Source organism: Bubalus bubalis, chromosome X (assembly GCF_019923935.1).
Source record: "Bubalus bubalis isolate 160015118507 breed Murrah chromosome X, NDDB_SH_1, whole genome shotgun sequence".
NCBI classification, from domain to species: domain Eukaryota; kingdom Metazoa; phylum Chordata; class Mammalia; order Artiodactyla; family Bovidae; genus Bubalus; species Bubalus bubalis.
The window spans coordinates 63,633,410-63,650,986 of record NC_059181.1 but is presented as its reverse complement, the minus strand read 5'-3'; the positions used below and the strand labels follow the sequence as shown (position 1 = coordinate 63,650,986).

At 49.8% G+C, this 17,577-nt stretch overlaps 1 protein-coding gene across 1 annotated transcript; it reads left to right on the top strand.

Annotated features, from left to right (window-relative positions):
* The first annotated feature begins 6,704 nt into the window (after positions 1-6,704).
* LOC112582916 (uncharacterized protein CXorf49 homolog) lies at positions 6,705-10,644 on the top strand. Its single transcript, XM_025278109.2, has 6 exons — positions 6,705-8,015; positions 8,672-8,828; positions 9,371-9,447; positions 9,731-9,776; positions 10,344-10,385; positions 10,488-10,644. The coding sequence occupies exons 1-5, from the start codon at positions 6,720-6,722 to the stop codon at positions 10,382-10,384; spliced, it is 1,617 nt and encodes a 538-aa protein (XP_025133894.1). The 5' UTR covers positions 6,705-6,719; the 3' UTR covers position 10,385; positions 10,488-10,644.
* The last annotated feature ends 6,933 nt before the right edge of the window (positions 10,645-17,577 follow it).

Here is a 17,577-nt window from a genome sequence, read left to right as displayed (position 1 = left end):
CAAGAGTATTGGAGTGGGTTGCCATTTCCTTTTCCAATTCATGAAAGTGAAAAGTGAAAGTGAAGTCGCTCAGTCTTGTCCAACCCTCAGCGACCCCATGGACTGCAGCCTTCCAGGCTCCTCCATCCATGGGATTTTCCAGGCAAGAGTACTGGAGTGGGGTGCCATTGGCTTCTATTAACCCCTAAATAAGTGCAATTCTAGAGATTCACACATGTGTTGTGGTGGCACAGAGAGAAATTCTTATTGTTTAGTTGCTAAGTTGTGTCCAACTCTTTGCAACCCCATGGACTGTAGCCCGCCAGGCTCCTCTGTCCATGGAATTCTCTAGGAAAGAACACTGGAGTGGGTTGCCATTTCTTCCTCCAGAAGATCTTCCCGACCCAGGGATCAAACTTGCATCTCCTGCGTTGCAGGCGGATTCTTTACCACTGGGATTCTTTACCACCAGGGAAGCCCATGGGGAGTAACTAACAAAGTACAGATGGGGAAAGCAGGAAGCATTGGAGGTTTCATCAAGGAGGACATTCTTCTATCGGCCCTGGAACAAAGAGCCAGGGTTCCTGAGATGGGTAAAAGTATCGGGAGCACATGTGGAAGGAAGATCTCTAAATGAGGAAAAGGGCTCTTCTTCCCAGCCCAGGAGGGGAGGCAGTAAGGACAGATACAGATGTAGGCAGGCTTGCAGGTATTCGAATTCAAATCTTCAGTTTCTCCTTGAAGTAGGAGGCATATGCTGAGAAGGACTCCTCAGGGAGGAGGCAGATTAAAGACATGTGGATGATTAACAATAACACAATAATAGTGGGAGACTTTAATACCCCACTCACACCTATGGCTAGATCAACTAAACAGAAATTTAACAAGGAAACACAAACTTTAAACAATACAATAGACCAGTTAGACCTAATTGATATCTATAGGACATTTCATCCCCAAACAATGAATTTCACCTTTTTCTCAAGCGCACATGGAACCTTCTCCAGGATAGATCACACCCTGGGCCATAAAGCTAGCATTGGTAAATTCAAAAAAATAGAAATCATTCCAAGCATCTTTTCTGACCACAATGCAGTAAGATTAGATCTCAATTACAGGAGAAAAACTATTAAAAATTCCACATATGGAGGCTGAACAACATGCTGCTGAATAACCAACAAATCACAGAAGAAATCAAAAAGGAAATCAAAATTTGCATAGAAACGAATGAAGATGAAAACACAACAAACAAAAACCTAAAGCTAAGGCTGAAACTCTAATACTTTGGCCACCTCATGCGAAGAGTTGACTCGTTGGAAAAGACTCTGATGCTGGGAGGGATTGGGGGCAGGAGGAGAATGGGACGACAGAGGATGAGAGGGCTGGATGGCATCACCGACTCGATGGACATGAGTTTGGGTAAGCTCCGGGAGTTGGGGATGGACAGGGAGGCCTGGCGCGGTGCAATTCATGGGGTCACAAAGAGTGGGACGCGACTGAGCGACTGAACTGAACTGAACTAGGACCCACGTGCCTCAGCTGATTTGTCCCGCATGGTTCCTGCCCCAGAATCACAGACGTACAGAATATTAGAGCTAGATAATCTCATGTAGAAATCTAACAGGTCTACTCCTGAGGGGTGTACAAATAGGAATCTGAGAGGAGAGGGACAGTGCCATGTCCAGGCCAGCAGGCAGTTCAACTCTACCTGTTCAGTCCCCACTTGGCTGTTTGTTAGGACAGAAGCACCTGCATCGCCTCACACTCAGAACTCTTGTGGATGTATGTTGAAGCTGGGGCAGCTTCTTCCCAACCTCCTGACTAATTTGAAACAATGAAACCGGTCCCATTTACTGTCAGTTATAGCTAGAGCCTTGTTCACTCACTTGAGCATCCCAGGTGAAGCACTCCCCCTCACTGCACCCACAGAATCGCTAGTGTTTTGGGGTCACCATGGATTGTTGACCTAACAGGCCTAACATAAGGCAGAGTAAAAGCACTTGATGAGCAATCAGGAGACCTACCTCTCTCCTAACCTGACGAAAAGCACTTCCCCTTTCTGAAGCTCTCGTTTCTCCACCTGGGAAAAGAGGAAGGTGACCTAGAACAGTGGCTCTCAACCTGGATTCCAAGAACTTCCTGAAATTGTGTGCAGAGTTGTGGGAGGCAATGTATACAGTCTTCTTGGGAGGGTGTATAGAGCTTTCAATAGATTCTCAAAGGAGTCCTATTATGGGCTGAATTGTGTGGCCCTCAAATGCCTATCTTAAAGCCCTAACCCTCAATGTGACTGAATTTGGAGATGGAGCCTTTAGAGAGGTAATTAGGGTTAACTGAGGGGGCTGGTAAAGAAGCTGCCTGCAATATAGGTTTTGATTCCCGTGTCGGGAAGTACCCCTGGAGAAGGGATACGCTACCCAATCTAGTATTCTTGGGCTTCCCTGGTGGCTAGACGGTAATGAACCCACCTGCAGTGTGGCACACCTGAGTTCCATCCCTGTGTTGGGAAGTTCCCCTGGAGGAGGGCATGGCAACCCACTCCAGGATTCTTGCCTGGAGAATTCCCATGGAGAGAGGAGCCTGGTGTGCCACAGTTCACGGGGCCACCAAGAGTCAGACACAACTGAGTGACCAAGCACAACACATCCAGAGGTGTAAGAGTGGGGCCCTAATCCCAAAGGACCTGACATCCTTATAAGAGGAGGAGTTACCAGATCTCTCGCGCGCGCTCTCTCTCTGTCTCCATACACACACAGAGGAAATGTCATGTGAGGAAACAGAGGGAAGGTGGCCAACTGCAATACAAGAGGAGTGCCTACACCAGGAGTTGAACTTGCTGGCACCTTGATCTTGGACTTCTGGTATCCCGAACTATGAGAAACTAAATGTCTTTTGTTTAAGCCATCCAGCCTGTGGTATTTGGTTTTGGCAACTCGAACAGACTAACACAGGGCCCATAACCAAAGGAAAAAAAAAAAAAAAAAGCTTCTGAGCCATTGCACCCACTGGTTGCCAGAAACCCATCCTGGACATTCATGTTTCAATACAACGTTTTTAGGCACTTGCAGATTTCTTGAATTCTTGCTTAGAACAGTGCAGTATATCTTTTATTGCAACATGCTTCCTTTTCGAATAGTTGTATAACACAGATTTGTATCTATATAAACCCAAAGACCAGACTTTAAATCCTGATTGCACCACCTACTAGATGTTTGACTTTGGACAAGTTATCACAAGTTTGTGCCTTGTATATAAAATAGGGATAAGATTAGTGTCTACCTCACATGGCTGTTGTGAGAATTAAATGACATAATGCATGTAGAGGGCCTAGCACATAGTAAAGTTTCAACAGATATTAGTAGCTTTTGTGATGAAAATGTAAGTAGCAGTCAGGGTTTTTTGCCCTTGTAAACAACACTGTTGTGAGCAAACTTCTTTATACACAAAGAATTTTTTTTTAAATACTTACCTAGATTAACTAAGAGAAAAAGAGTAAAATTACTAAAATCATAAATAAAAGAGGGGATATTATAACCAATGCGACAATAACAAACAGGATTACACAAGAATATTATGAACAATTGTGGCAAGAAATTGGACAACCTAGAAGAAATGAATAAATTCCTAGAAACACACAATCTACCAGAACTGAATCAAGGAGAAACAGAAAACCCAATAGACCAATAATGAGATTGAATTGGTAATGACAAACCTCTCCCTCCCACACACACAAAATCAGGAACTGATAGCATCACTGGAGAATTCCAGCAAACATTTAAAGAATTAATACCAATCTTTCTCAAATGCTTCCAAAAAATTGAAGAAGAGGGAACACTTCCAAACTCATTTTATGAGGCCAGCATTATCCTGATATCAAAGGCACCAAAAGAAAAGAACACTACAGGCCACTTTCCCGGACAAATGCAGATGCAAAAATCCTCAACAAAATACTAGCAAAACAATTCAATGGCACATTAGAAGGACCATGTACCATGGTCAAAAGGGATTTATCCCTTGGTTGCATGTAAAAATCAATCAATGTAATAAAACACATTAACAGAATGAAGGACAAAAATCACATGATCATCTCTACAGATGCATAAAAAATTCATCACTCCATGAGAAAAAAACAGTCAAAGAACTAGGAGTAGAAAGAAATTACCTCAACATAATAAAGGCCACAACTAACATCATCCTCAGTGGTGAAAAACTGAAATCTCTTCTTCTAAGGTAAGGAACAAGGCAAGGAAGCCTGCTCTCACCATTATGTTAGTATTCAACAACTGGAAGTCATAGCCAGAGCTGTTAGGAAAGCAAAAGAAATAAAAGGCATCCAAATCAGAAAGAAGTAAAATTAGCTCTACTGAAGAGAGCGTGATTTTGTACATGCAAAACTCAAAAGATTACACGCGCCCACACACACACACGTGCACACAACTGGTAGAACTAGTAAACAAATTCAACAAAGTTGTAGGACACAAAATCCAAAAGCAAAATTCAGTTGTATTACTATACACTAACAAAGAACAATTTGAAAAGGAAATTAAGAAAACAATTCCATTGACATTAGCAGCAAAAAAGGGTAAAATACTGAGGAATAAACTCAAGCAAGGAGCCAAAAAACTTGTACACTGCAAACTACAAAACATTGCTGAAAGAAACTGAAAAAGACAAATAAATGGAAAGGCATCTGTCTGCACAGACTGGAATACTAAATATTGTTAAGAAGTCCAAACTATCTGAGGTGGTTAATTTTATGTGTCAGCTTGACTGGTCCCACAGAGTGCCTAGATATTTAGTCAAACATTATTCTGGGTGTTTCTGTAGGGTGCTTTTTCATGAGATTAACATTTAAATCAGTCAACTGGGTAAAACAGATTCCCCCCCCTCCCCCACCGATAATGTGGGTGGGCTTTACCTAATCAGCTGATAGTCATAATAAAACAAAAAGGCAACCTGGGACATCAGCTTCTTTTCCTGCCTTTAGACCCAAACTGAAATATCAGCTCTACTGGTTTGGTTCTTAGGCCTTCTAACCTGGACTAGAGCTAAACCACTGGCCTTCTGGGTCTCCAGCTAGCCAACTCACCCTCTAGATCTTGGGACTTACCAGCCTCTATAATTGAATGAGTCAATTCTTTTACACACACACACACACACACACACACACTCCACTTGATCTGTTCTTCTAACACACTACCCAGAGTGATCTACACACTGCAAACCCTATCAAAATCCCAATAGCATGCTTTACCGAAATAGAAAAACTTGTCCTAAAATTTAAGTAGAATCTAAAGAGATCCTTAATAAGCAAAGCAATTTGGACAAAGAAAAAGTAGAGAACTCACACTTGTTGATTTCAAAACATTACAAAGCTACAGTAATCAAAACTGTGCGTTACTGCCATATTAACACATAGACCAATGGAGTAAAACAGACATCTTAGAAATAAACCCTCAATTTTAGAAGATGTGCCAGGCAGTGGACTTCCTGAGAGAGGGGGAAAAAATAGCTTTTTTAGATCTTTGGATCAAAGCAAGGACTCTGGAGTCAGATTGCTTGGCTTCAATTCTACCACTTATCCCCATGGGCCAAAAGACCATGGGCCAGTGGCCGAACCTCTCAGTACCTGTTTCCTCACCTGTAAGAGGCTGGTAATCATTAGTACTATAGTCCTAGGAGTGTCACAAGGAAGCATTACTATTTACGTACAGCACTTAGAAGAGTGCAGGGCACGGGGTCTCTGCTGTGTAAGTTGCTTTTCATAGATTCTGCCAAATCACCTCCCAAATGGATTTCTTGCACCACCGCCACAGAGGTTTGCTCCTAAACTCTCCCACTCTCAGAATGGTTAAGCACTTGGAAGCTTGTCATCCTAGTGTGTGAAGCCCGATCCGTGGTTTTAGTTTACATCTCCAGGATCAGCAGGGGTGAGCATCTTTGCGGGTGTAACTGGACACTGACTGAGACTCTCTCTTCTTTGAATTGCCTCAGAGTGGGGAAAGAGCTGAGGGAGTGAGGTCAACCCCAGTCTGTCCCCCAAATCTGCCTGCCAAGAACGTTTGATGGAGCAGTTGAGGCAGAGATGTTACAGAACAAAACCACGATCCCTTTGTCCTCTGGCCTCTTAGGGAGAAGTACGCCGACCACTCATCACTGAGTGCGGGATTCCTCTGCCCATTCTCCCATTGGGTCATAAGCCTTGTGGTGGAAGGAAGGCTGGCAAATGCTTTCAGCACGTGCTAGGCGCCCAGCACCCTCACTACCCGCCCCAACCCCGCCTCAGCCTCCCGCTCCACCCACTTTGTACACAGTCAGAACTCAGGGCTGTGACTCTAACCGGAAAGGGGAGGTGGGACAGGAGGAGGTGGGACGAGAGGCTTGACAGAGATACACTCGCAGCATGACCTTCACCAGCCAACTCGCCAACTGCCGGCATGGCTTTCGGGCTTGGCAACAAACCAGAGGAGGCCCTCGACCCCATTGGTTACACCTCGAGGGGGCGGGCAAACAAGGCGCGTGCTGGTTGGCGGGAACCAGACCAATGAGGAGGCGGCAGCGCTGGCACGCTGAAAGCCTCGCGTCGTTTGCGACCACCTCTCGCGTGCGGTGCCTGTGGTGCTTGACGGCACCTCCAGACGCCACCCGCCGCAGCTGCCCCGACCGCCATCACAGCCGCCACCGCGACCCGGTTGATAAACCGTCACCGCCCCAGGTCCGGAGGCCACCCAGATCGCGACATGAGCTCCTCGGATGATGAGGAGCTTGTTTGCGGACCGGATTTTGGCTCAGAGTGCGGGGAGCAGACCAGCGGCCTTGAGGCCGGCTCCACAGCCCCGCGGGGACCCGGCCCCGACCCCGGCCCCGAGCCGGGGGCACCGCGAAGCGGCGAGGGTGAGGGCGGGGATGGCTTCCCAGACCCTGAGGGCTTCGAGTCAGAGCGGGAGGTGCTGGAAGCGGGAGGGCCGGTGCTGTTGGGCTGCGAAGGCCGACCTGGCTCCCCGGCCGACGACACAGGGTACGCCCTGCAGCTATCTGACGAGTCATTGCAGGCCATCGTGCGGCAGCTGGCCGACCTGGACTTGCGGGGCATCCTCAGACACATGTCCCCGGAGAGCCAGGCGGTCGGCCACGTGTCTGCCTTGCTGGACGTGGAGGCGTGTCTCGGCAGTCGAGGCGCAGCCGCCCAGAGGTGTGGGGAAGCGGCACGGGCTGAGGCCAGCCCTCTCCGGGTCGGCAGGCCCAGGACGGGCCGGGTCTGGGGGAACCCTAAGAGAAGCACTAAGAGTAGGTTGAACGTGGCTGTGGATCGCCCGTGGCCCCCCTCAGTAAGCCCAGCCAGGCTGTTCTCCGACTCCGAGTCCTCTGATGAGTGCAGTGAGATACAGCCTATGAGGGTGAGCATGTATCCCAAAGACGGAGGCCAGGCCAAGCTGAACAGCCCCAAGGATCCTGGGGACACACCCAGACACTCGAAAGTCCAAGGCAGGGAGAATCTCCCTAACTTGCCAGGCATTTGCCTGTCCTCGGCTCCGCGAGGATTGATTTCGGTTGTGGAAAGGCAGGGCAAGCAGGGCGATGCAGAGCAGGAGGACATCTCACCTCCTAAGAAAATGCAGAGCGTACTCGGGGGGAAGGGGGGCAGCCTGCCCAGCTACCCGGGAGTAGCAGCAGCAGCAGCTACTGCAGCTGCCGCTACAGGCAGGCTGCCGCGGCCCAGTCCTAGGAGGAAGAGGGTCCAGGAGGAGAAATCCCTTGGGGCCGTCTCCAAACCTGCCCTGGGGAGAACCTTCCCTTCCTGGGGACGGGGAATCTCGGCCACTCCCCTGGCTCCGGCCACCTTACCCCCAATCTCCGGCATCCCGCTGCGTGGGAGGTCCCAGAAGTATGCCTTGGTCCCTGGGGGAGCCAAAGAGTCCAAGCACACCGGCGCCAGGAAGAAATCCGTGGCTAGGCGGGCCCGGGAGTCGGTGGCAGCAACGGCGGTGTCAGGAGAAGACAACGACCCAAATAGAGACCCAGCCACAAAGGGCCAAGTGAGTAGGCCAGGCCCCTCCTCTCTCCCCACTCTTCCCCTCCCACCCTCCCCAGGACACACGTCTTCACCCCGTGCTCCCCTCTCTCCATTCCTCAGGGGTCATCACTGGGTGACCCTCAGTCACGGGGTCATTAGGATGCCAGATTGGGGTCCTTTTACTAGGGACAAACGTTAAGGTAGCACTTTGGGTGTGCTGGGCTCGGTTCTCCACCCGTGGCCTGTTTCCAGCCTCCTCCACGAGGCTGGGGCTGGCGTGGAAGGGAATTGATTTGAGGGGACCCCTTAAAAGCTTCACAGAGCTTCGGTGTTGAGACGCATCACTTTCCTGAATCCTGCTTCCTGGCTGTTCCCCAAACCTTCCTTGCAGGGACCCCGGGCTTTCTCAGTGCCACACTGTTGTCCCCTGCTCAGCTCTGCCTGCTGGCCTGGGGCTGACTGACGGAGAATGTGCTAAAGAGATCAGCCTTTCAATTCTCTTTCCAATTCCCTGCCTCAGCTCGGTCTTGACTCATACGAGCTCTCTCACACACAGACATAGACACATAAATGCACTGGTACACACACGTGTGCGCGTGCGCGTGCGCGCACACACACACACACACGTACACACACACACGTCCTTACTCCAGATCAGTGAGAAATCTTTGTTTTTAGCTGACCACTGACAGGCCGTGGCCATCTTGTCCACGGGTGCATCATGGAGAACCCAGCACCGCCAACCTCAGCATCAGAGGCGGGCAGGATTCAGGAAACTCAGAGCGCATGGCCATGAACAAGGGAGAAGTCATGCCCGGAGGGCCTGGCCCCTCAGGTGAGTGTCCTGGGTTTTGATTTGGGGGGTGGAGACCAGGGGTGAGGGCAGAAACCTCTGTCTCTGACTCACTCTCTCTTTTCTGGGGGCTCAGCCTTGCTCTCAGGCCACTTCTCCCATGGGAAACAGGGTGTCAACAGGGCTGGCCCTGGCCCCATCACCTTCTGTGTGGGATTTGTTTGGCAGGGGTGATTGGTGGCAGTGCCCCAACAGCTACTCTGGGCGTAGACCTGCAGGCTAATAGGCTTTTCTGTGAAGTGCTGTTCGCCCACATTGCTCTCCCAGGTGCTGGCTGTGGCTGCCGCTCTGGGAGGCTCGAACCCAGAACCACAGTCTTTGGCGACCATCGTGGTGAAATGGCTGCCCCTGCGGAATAGGAGGGGCAGGCCCAGAGAAAAGGTTTGGGCTGCCTGCCGGGCAGAGCAGGGGAGGCTTGATGCTAGCAGAGGGTGGTACTGCCTCACCTCGCGTTAGACCCTGCTTGGCCCTTTCCACCTCACTGGGAGCCTGGGAAGCTGGATTGTGTGTCATTTCCCTGTCAGGTGACCAGAAACCAGCTGACCATCACCCAAGACCGAAAAGGCAGCAGCAGCCACCCGGAAGGCACGGCTGTCCTCGGGTAATGCTTCTTCTGACTCCTGGAAATGCACACCCAAACCCCATGGTGGGATCTGGGTCCAAGTACAACTGACATGTGTGGGCCCCCTCCCCGCCTGCCCCCTGGCCCCATCCCATACCCCAGGGAGGGAGCCCACCTCCTTTCCACTGAGGAAAGTCTTTCCCTTGCCAGTCTGGATACCTGGCTTTGGGATGGAGGGCCCGGGGGAGAGGAGAGGAGGAGGAGGAGAGGGGAGCCGGGTGTATACTAACCATTTCTCTTCCTCCTGTGTCTGCTGGCCTAGTGTCTGGTGCTAGAGAAAGAAATAGACGACCTTAAGAAGCAACTTGGTATGAGGAACCAGGGACAGAGAGCGGCGGGTTCTTAGTGCAGAAGCGGGGTGGGCCCTTGGGGTGGGGTGGGCTGCAAGTGCAGGGGGCCTCGCAGGGAGCAGCATTCCTGTGGGGAGGAGAACCTAGCAAGCCTGCCCCTGGAGCGTGCGGTGCATGTTGGGCTGGGCGTGCGGACAAGTAACAACGTACTGTGTGGACTGCGTGCACACTCTGCCAGCCATTCGAGTCCTAGAGAGTTCCTTCTGATAGGACTTGTAGAGATGCCTTGGTGATCTGGTGTGGCCTCTAAGGTTCTTGTTGGATATTTTGCGAGACAATTTTTGAATGGTTTGGGCGTGGCCCCAAGCTTGAGGGCTGCTGGCACATTTTATTTCCTTTTAGGAAATGGCTCCACATTTAATTCCGGCAGTGGGGCCCGATCGGGCCCAGAGCTCTTTCTTTGCATCAGGGCTGGGGGTACGTGGGTTTCAGGTTGCAGGGCTAGGTGGTTCCCCACGGGGACAGGGGGACAGGCTTCTATGTCCGTCTGTCTGGAGCACCTGTTTATGCCTCTCCCTGTTGCAGCCTCCTTGCAGCACCTGGCTGAGAAGTTCCGGATCCCTTGAAGTGAGTGTTACACGTTCCATACCCCTTCCCACAACGTTGGCTGTTGAGCAGGGCTGTGGGCTGGCCCTGGCTTGAGGCTCTTCCCTGACTGCTGTTTCACAGGTTGAGCCCAGTATCTTCCTGCAAGAGGAGCAGCTGTTACCTCCGGGGCCGGCAAGCTGTGGCCAAGCCTGTTGCCTCTTGTTCTGCCTCCACCAGAGCGTCCTCTGCCCCTTGTTTTGCCCCCTCTCTGCCCCAGTCTCACAGCAGTTGTGTTTTTTTTTTAATTAATTAATTTATTTTACTTTACAATATTGCATTGGTTTTGCCACAGCAGTTTCTGATTAAAGGACTTCTCCTATTCTGTGTTCTGCCCTCTCTCTGGGGGGTAGGGGTTAAGGGAGTGGGACAGGCCTGGTGGGGAGCTGTTCCACATCAGAACATTTTCCAGAACAGTACCTCTGGAATCCGTGGTGGGGACTCTGGGTCAGCCTCTGCTACCATCCAGGCCGTCAGGCCAGCGGAGCGCGCCCATCTGTGTGGGCTCTGTCTGGCCACATTGGCACGTCCTCCCTTTTCCCTGAAGGCCCTCTTCTAGTTCTCTAAACACCCTCCTCTGGGGTTTAGCAGTTTCCATTCATTGCTGCCATTCTGCCTCCCTGTCAGAAGGAACTCGTGACCCCCTTACAGAGCTCCAGTCTTTCACCCTTCCCTCACTGCACTCATTGTCCTGCTTACCCTGACCACTCTGCCTTCCTGTCAGAGCACCCTCGATCCCTCCCCTGGCTTGCCATCGATGACCTTGCCTGCGTGTTTACTTAAGCAGGTGGTAACAGGCACAGGTGTGCTCATCTTCCCCCTTCCCGGGCCCTCCCCTCTCAGTGGAGTCCCTACCCCACCCCCTGGTGCCACCTTGCAGCAGGAACCTGCATACTCTCCCCCTCTCCTCTTTAGCACTCATCCCCGAGACTCAGGCACCAAAACTTTCGCTTCCCCTTCCTCGGGTTCAGTAAAGGGCATGAGGATGAATCTTGGACCCAGTGAACTGGAGAGCAGGAGCGAAGGTAGGGGGAACACAGGAGAAAAGCTCAGGTTAGTTGCCGAGCTGGAAGTCAGGAGAGGCGTCTGGTGCCAATCTGGGGCAGAGTGCACCCTGACAGCTAGAGATGGATGGTCCAGTCCTTGGAGCTTTCATGGCCTCCCTGCCCTAGCCAGCTGACCAGCCTACACTCCTGCAGCCTGGATGTCTCTCTGCCCTTGAGTGGAAACAGGCCCGTCAGGCTCTATGACAAGTATGGTTGGTAAGTCTGTGTTCTTACAGGGTCTCCATCAAATACTGTTCCACCGGCCCCATGACATAGATTTTCCTGCAAATGATACTTCCCAGAGTGTCCCAGCTCAGTCTCCCAGACTACTTGTTAGGGCACACAAGACTAAGTCTGAAATCCATGTTCAATTCCACCCCCGCTCTGCCCCCCGCCCTGAAGTTTGGGGAGGACTTCCTTCTCTCAGCCAAGACCCCAGGGCTGTGCCAGCCTGCGACTCAGAGAGACACATTTGTATTTGAGTGAAGTGAGGGTAGGTTCTGCCTGACTCCCTTCCTGAAAGACCATGGTTTTATTTCACAAAAGAGGGTACGATGCACATTCAAAGTCGGTGCCTGGGCATCTCTGTGTGTGAATAAAAGCCGTCAGGGATAATGCCCCTTGAGGCAGAAAGATGTGAATCAGGGAGTAATGGAAGTAGAGACTGGTCCAGATTCTGTAAGGCATTGAGTGAGCCAAAGGAAGGGTTGGATCTCCTTTATTCAAGGGGTGTTGCCACGTTCCCAAAACATAGAAGGGGAGGATGCAGTTCACCAAACCTCAGGACAGGACATCTCAAAATGTTGGAGTCGCTGGAGGAGGCACTGGATCCTACCTTGTGATTCTGTGATGTCTGCCAACTGCTGAGGGTGTGGATGAGTGAAAATGGGAAGGTGGCTCCGGGGGCATGGCTGCCCATCTTAGAAACAGGAGACCCCCCCCCTAAACCTGGGTTACTTGTGGGGAGTTAGGGGTGACTGCACCTGAGCAATGGGGAGCACTTGGGTCCGCCCTTCCCCCATATTCTCACGTTGACTTCCTTCTGGGGCTCATAGCATGAGGTCAGGTGGACAGAGCACGAGGGTTGGGACAGTCACAGACCTCAGGGTCAGAAAAGAACATGCGTGGGACTTACTCCTTCCAGTCAGACCCCTCCCTGGAGCAGGTGGGCTTGATCACTTAGTTTACAGCTGCTCCAGTGGTTATTGCCTGGTGGTATAGCACATCTCAGAGAAAGCAATGGCACCCCCACTCCAGTACTTTTGCCTAGAAAATCCCATGGACGGAGGAGCCTGGTAGGCTGCAGTCCATGGGGTCGCTAGAGTCGGACACGACTGAGCGACTTCACTTTCACTTTTCACTCTCATGCATTGGAGAAGGAAATGGCGACCCACTCCAGTGTTCTTGCCTGGAGAATCCCAGGGACGGGAAGCCTGGTGGGCTGCCGTCTACGTGGTCTCACAGAGTCGGACACGACTGAAGCGACTTAGCAGCAGCAGCATAGCACATCTCGCTGTTGTTTGGGTGAGTTAGATTGGCAGAGACCTTCCAGCTGAGCTTTCTGCCCACCGAGACATGTAGGAAAGTTGTGCCCAGGGAGAAGGCCAGCACCAGCATCAGCACCACCCTTGGGCAGAGAGGGGCCTGGGACTGTGGTCACCAGGGTGAGGAAGTGGAGAAGCTCATGGAAGGGGAGGTGGGAGGGCATGGGCACAACCCCTCATTCACTTTTTACCAGGCTCCCTTCCCTCCTCTGAGCCCACAGTTCAGACCAAGTACCTCACTATAATGTTGCTGGAAACATATACATCACAGGCCGTGGCTCAGCCCCAAGCCATCCACTTCCAGCGGGAGATCTGTGGCAGGGCCTGAGGCATAGGCTAAAGAAATACATCTGTGCCCCAGAGGGGAGGAGGAAGGCCGAAGCCCAGCCTCATTCACTGCACCCCTGTCGCCTTTCCCCCTCATGCCCGTTCTCCAGCCTGGGAGACAGCGGCAGCTGCCTTGGAGAGCCCTAGGCCCTATCCTGCCTGGTTCTGCTGCCTAGCCAACTCCAGGGAAGATGCTTCCTCCCCGTCACACCCCCAGCCCACCAGCACCAGCCCCAGGTCTACTGCTTTCTCTGGACTCTTGAGGGAGACTGGCACAAACAAAGAATTTAGAGTAGATGAGCCCTGAAGACAGCGCTGGCTTGGGTGGGCACAGTAATCATGCCCCAAAATGTCCGACTCCTAATCCTTGCAGTTGGCTTATATATTCCTTTGTATGATAGCAGTTGGTTAAGCTTGCAGATGCAATAAAGGCTGCTACTCAGCTGACTTAAAGTGAGGAGACTCTCACCTCCAATGGGCAGGTCCGGCCGGGCACTATGGGGCTGCCGGGGTTGCCATGTGGGCTGTCCCTGTGTGACCCAGGGAGCAGCGTTTGAATGACTACAGTGTGCTTGTCGTACCTGTGCTTCTGCGATGTTGACGTCCTGGTAAGTACTGCTCAGATGCAGATGGAGGACTTTTACAAAGAAGATGCACTTTCTTTTCCAAGATTTACCATTTCTATTCCATAAAACAACCCTTGCAAGCATAGAAGAGAAATTGCATTGAATTAAATATGAGTTAAACAGACAATACATATACACATTATGGAGAGTGTAAGCCTTCAATCTGACGAACAGGTAGGTAACGATCAACCCATGGCACTATACTCAGGTGCCATGTACATTGCACATCCAGGAGTCACCTATATATCCTTTTCCCTCACAGAATCCTCAAGGATAGGTCTATCTACTGCCTATTCCATTTACTTCACATTCTTGAGGGGGCCAAACTATATAGAGAGAAAACAGATTGAGTGTTGCCTGCATCTGGGGATTGACATAAGGGGTTAAACTACAAAAGCCCAGAAGCAATTTTGCAGGTGATGAAAGAGTTTTTCGTTTCGACTGTGGTGGTGGTACCATAAGAGGATGTGCTTAGAGTGGCTCAGAGACCTTGTAAGTAAGTTGTATCTTAATAATTCCATATTATTGAGATACTAATACCCTTTTTCAACAGCACATGAGACAGTTTTACGCATGGTCATCACCAAATGGCCACTACCAAAATCAAATTGATTACAGTCTTTGTAACTGAAGAGGGAGAATCCGTATATAGTCAGAAAAAAACAAGACCTGGAGTTGACTGTGGCTCGGATCATCAGATTCACATAGCAAAATTCAAGCTTAACCTAAAAATGTGGTGAAAACTTCTAGACCAGTCAGGTATGACTTAGTCAAATCCACTGTGATAATGCAGCAGAGGCGACAAATAGATTCAAGGGATTAGAACTTGTAAACAGTGTGTCTGAAGAACGATGGACTGAGGTCTGTTATACTGTACAGGAGGCTGTGAACAAAACCATCAAAATGAAAAAGGAAAGCAAGAAGGCAAAGTGGCAGGAGGCCTTACAAATAGCTAAAGAAAGAAGAGAAGCAAAGATCAAGGGAGAAAGAGACAGGTATACCAAACTAAACGCAGATTTCCAAAGAACAGCACGGAGAGACAAGAAGGCCTTCTTCAACGAACAGTGTATAAAACTAGAAGAAACAACAGAAGAGGAAATACTAGAGATCTCTTCAGGAAAACTGGAGATATCAAGGGAATATTTTTCCCAAAGATGGGCACAACAAAGGACAGAAACGGAAGAGACCTAGTAGATGCTGAAAAGATCAAGAAGATATGGAAAGAATACACAGAAGAACTGTCCAAAAAAGATCTTAATGTACTGGATTACTGCGATGGTGTGGTCACCACCCAGAGCCACCTATTCTGGAGAGTGACGTCAAGTGGGCCTTAGGAAGCACTGCTCTTAATAAAGCTAGTGGATGCGACAGAATTCCAGTAGAACTTCTCAAAACCCTAAACGATGATGCCATCAAGTGTTGCATCCAATATGTTAGCAAACCTGGAAGACCTACCAGTGGCCACAGGACTGGAAAAAGTCAATCCACATCCCAATTCCCAAAAAGAGTAGTACCAAAGAATGTGCTAACCATTGGACAATTGCACTCGTCTGCCATGCCTAGAGCCAGACATCCTGGAATGTGAAGTCAAGTGGGCCTTAGAAAGCATCACTACGAACAAAGCCAGTGGAGGTGATGGAATTCCAGTTGAGCTATTTCAAATCCTGAAAGATGATGCTGTGAAAGTGCTGCACTCAATATGCCAGCAAATTTGGAAAACTCAGCAGTGGCCGCGGGACTGGAAAAAGTCCGTTTCCATTCCAGTCCCAAAGAAAGGCAATGCCAAAGAATGCTCAAACTACCACACAATTGCACTCATCTCACACGCTAGTAAAGTAATGCTCAAAATTCTCCAAGCCAGGCTTCAGCAATACGTGAACCGTGAACTTCCGGATGTTCAAGCTGGTTTTAGAAAAGGCAGAGGAACCAGAGATCAAACTGCCAACATCTGCTGGATCATGGAAAAAGCAAGAGAGTTCCAGAAAAACATCCATTTCTGCTTTATTGACTATGCCAGAGCCTTTGACCGTGTGGATCACAATAAACTGTGGAAAATTCTGAAAGACATGGGAATACCAGACCACCTGACCTGCTTCTTGAGAAACCTATATGCAGGTCAGGAAGCAAAAGTTAGAACTGGACATGGAACAACAGACTGGTTCCAAATGGGAAAAGGAGTACGTCAAGGCTATATATTGTCACCCTGCTTATTTAACTTATATGCAGAGTACATCATGAGGAACGCTGGGCTGGAAGAAACACAAGCTGGAATCAAGATTGCTGGGAGAAATATCAATAACCTCAGATACGCAGATGACACCACCATTATGGCAGAAAGTGAAGAGGAACTCAAAAGCCTCTTGATGAAAGTGAAAGAGGAGAGTGAAAAAGTTGGCTTAAAGCTCAACATTCAGAAAACGAAGATCATGGCATCTGGTCCCATCACTTCATGGCAAATAGATGAGGAAACAGTGGAAACAGTGTCAGACTTTATTTCCAGGGGCTCCAAAACCACTGCAGATGGTGACTGCAGCCATGAAATTAAAAGACACTTACTCCGTGGAAGGAAAGTTATGACCAACCTAGATAGCCTATTGAAAAGCAGAGACATTACTTTGCCAACAAAGGTCCGTCTAGTCAGGGCTATGGTTTTTCCAGTGGTCATGTATGGATGTGAGAGTTGGACTGTGAAGAAAGCTGAGCATCGAAGAATTGATGGTTTTGAACTATGGTGTTGGAAAAGACTCTTGAGAGTCCCTTGGACTGCAAGGAGATCCAACCAGTCCATTCTGAAGGAGATCAGCCCTGGGATTTCTTTGGAGGGAATGATGCTAAAGCTGAAACTCCAGTACTTTGGCCACCTCATGCGAAGAGTTGACTCACTGGAAAAGACTCTGATGCTGGGAGGGATTGGGGGCAGGAGGACAAGGGGACGACAGAGGATGAGATGGCTGGATGGCATCACTGACTCGATGGGCGTGAGTCTGAGTGAACTCCGGGAGTTGGCGATGGACAGGGACACCTGGCGTGCTGCGATTCATGGGATTGCAAAGAGTCGGACACGACTGAGCCACTGAACTGAACTGAACTGCCATGCTAGTAAGGAAATGCTTAAAATCTTGCATGCTAGCCTTCAGCATTATGTGAACCAAGAACATCCAGATGTCCAGGTTGGGTTTAGAAAAGGAAGAGCAACCAGAGATCAAACTGCCAACATTCGCTGGATCATAGGGAAACCAAGGGAATTCCAGGAAACCATCTACCTCTGTTTCATCAACTACGCCAAAGCCTGTGTCTGTGTGGATCATAAAAAGCTGTGGAAAGCTCTTCAAGAGATGGGAATACCAGGCCATCTTACCTGTCTCCTGAGAAACCTGTATGTGGGTCAAGAAGAAACACACACTGTATGGAACAACTGACTGGTTCAGCACTGAGAAAGGGGTACGACAGGGCTGTCTGCTGTCACCCTGTTTGTTTACTCTATATGCTGAGCACATCATGAGAAATGCCGGGCTGGATGATTTGCCAGCTGGAATCAAGATAGGCAGGAGAAACCTCAACAACCTCAGATACGCGGATGATACCACTCTAATGGCAGAAAGGGAAGAGGAACTAAAGAGCCTCTTGATGA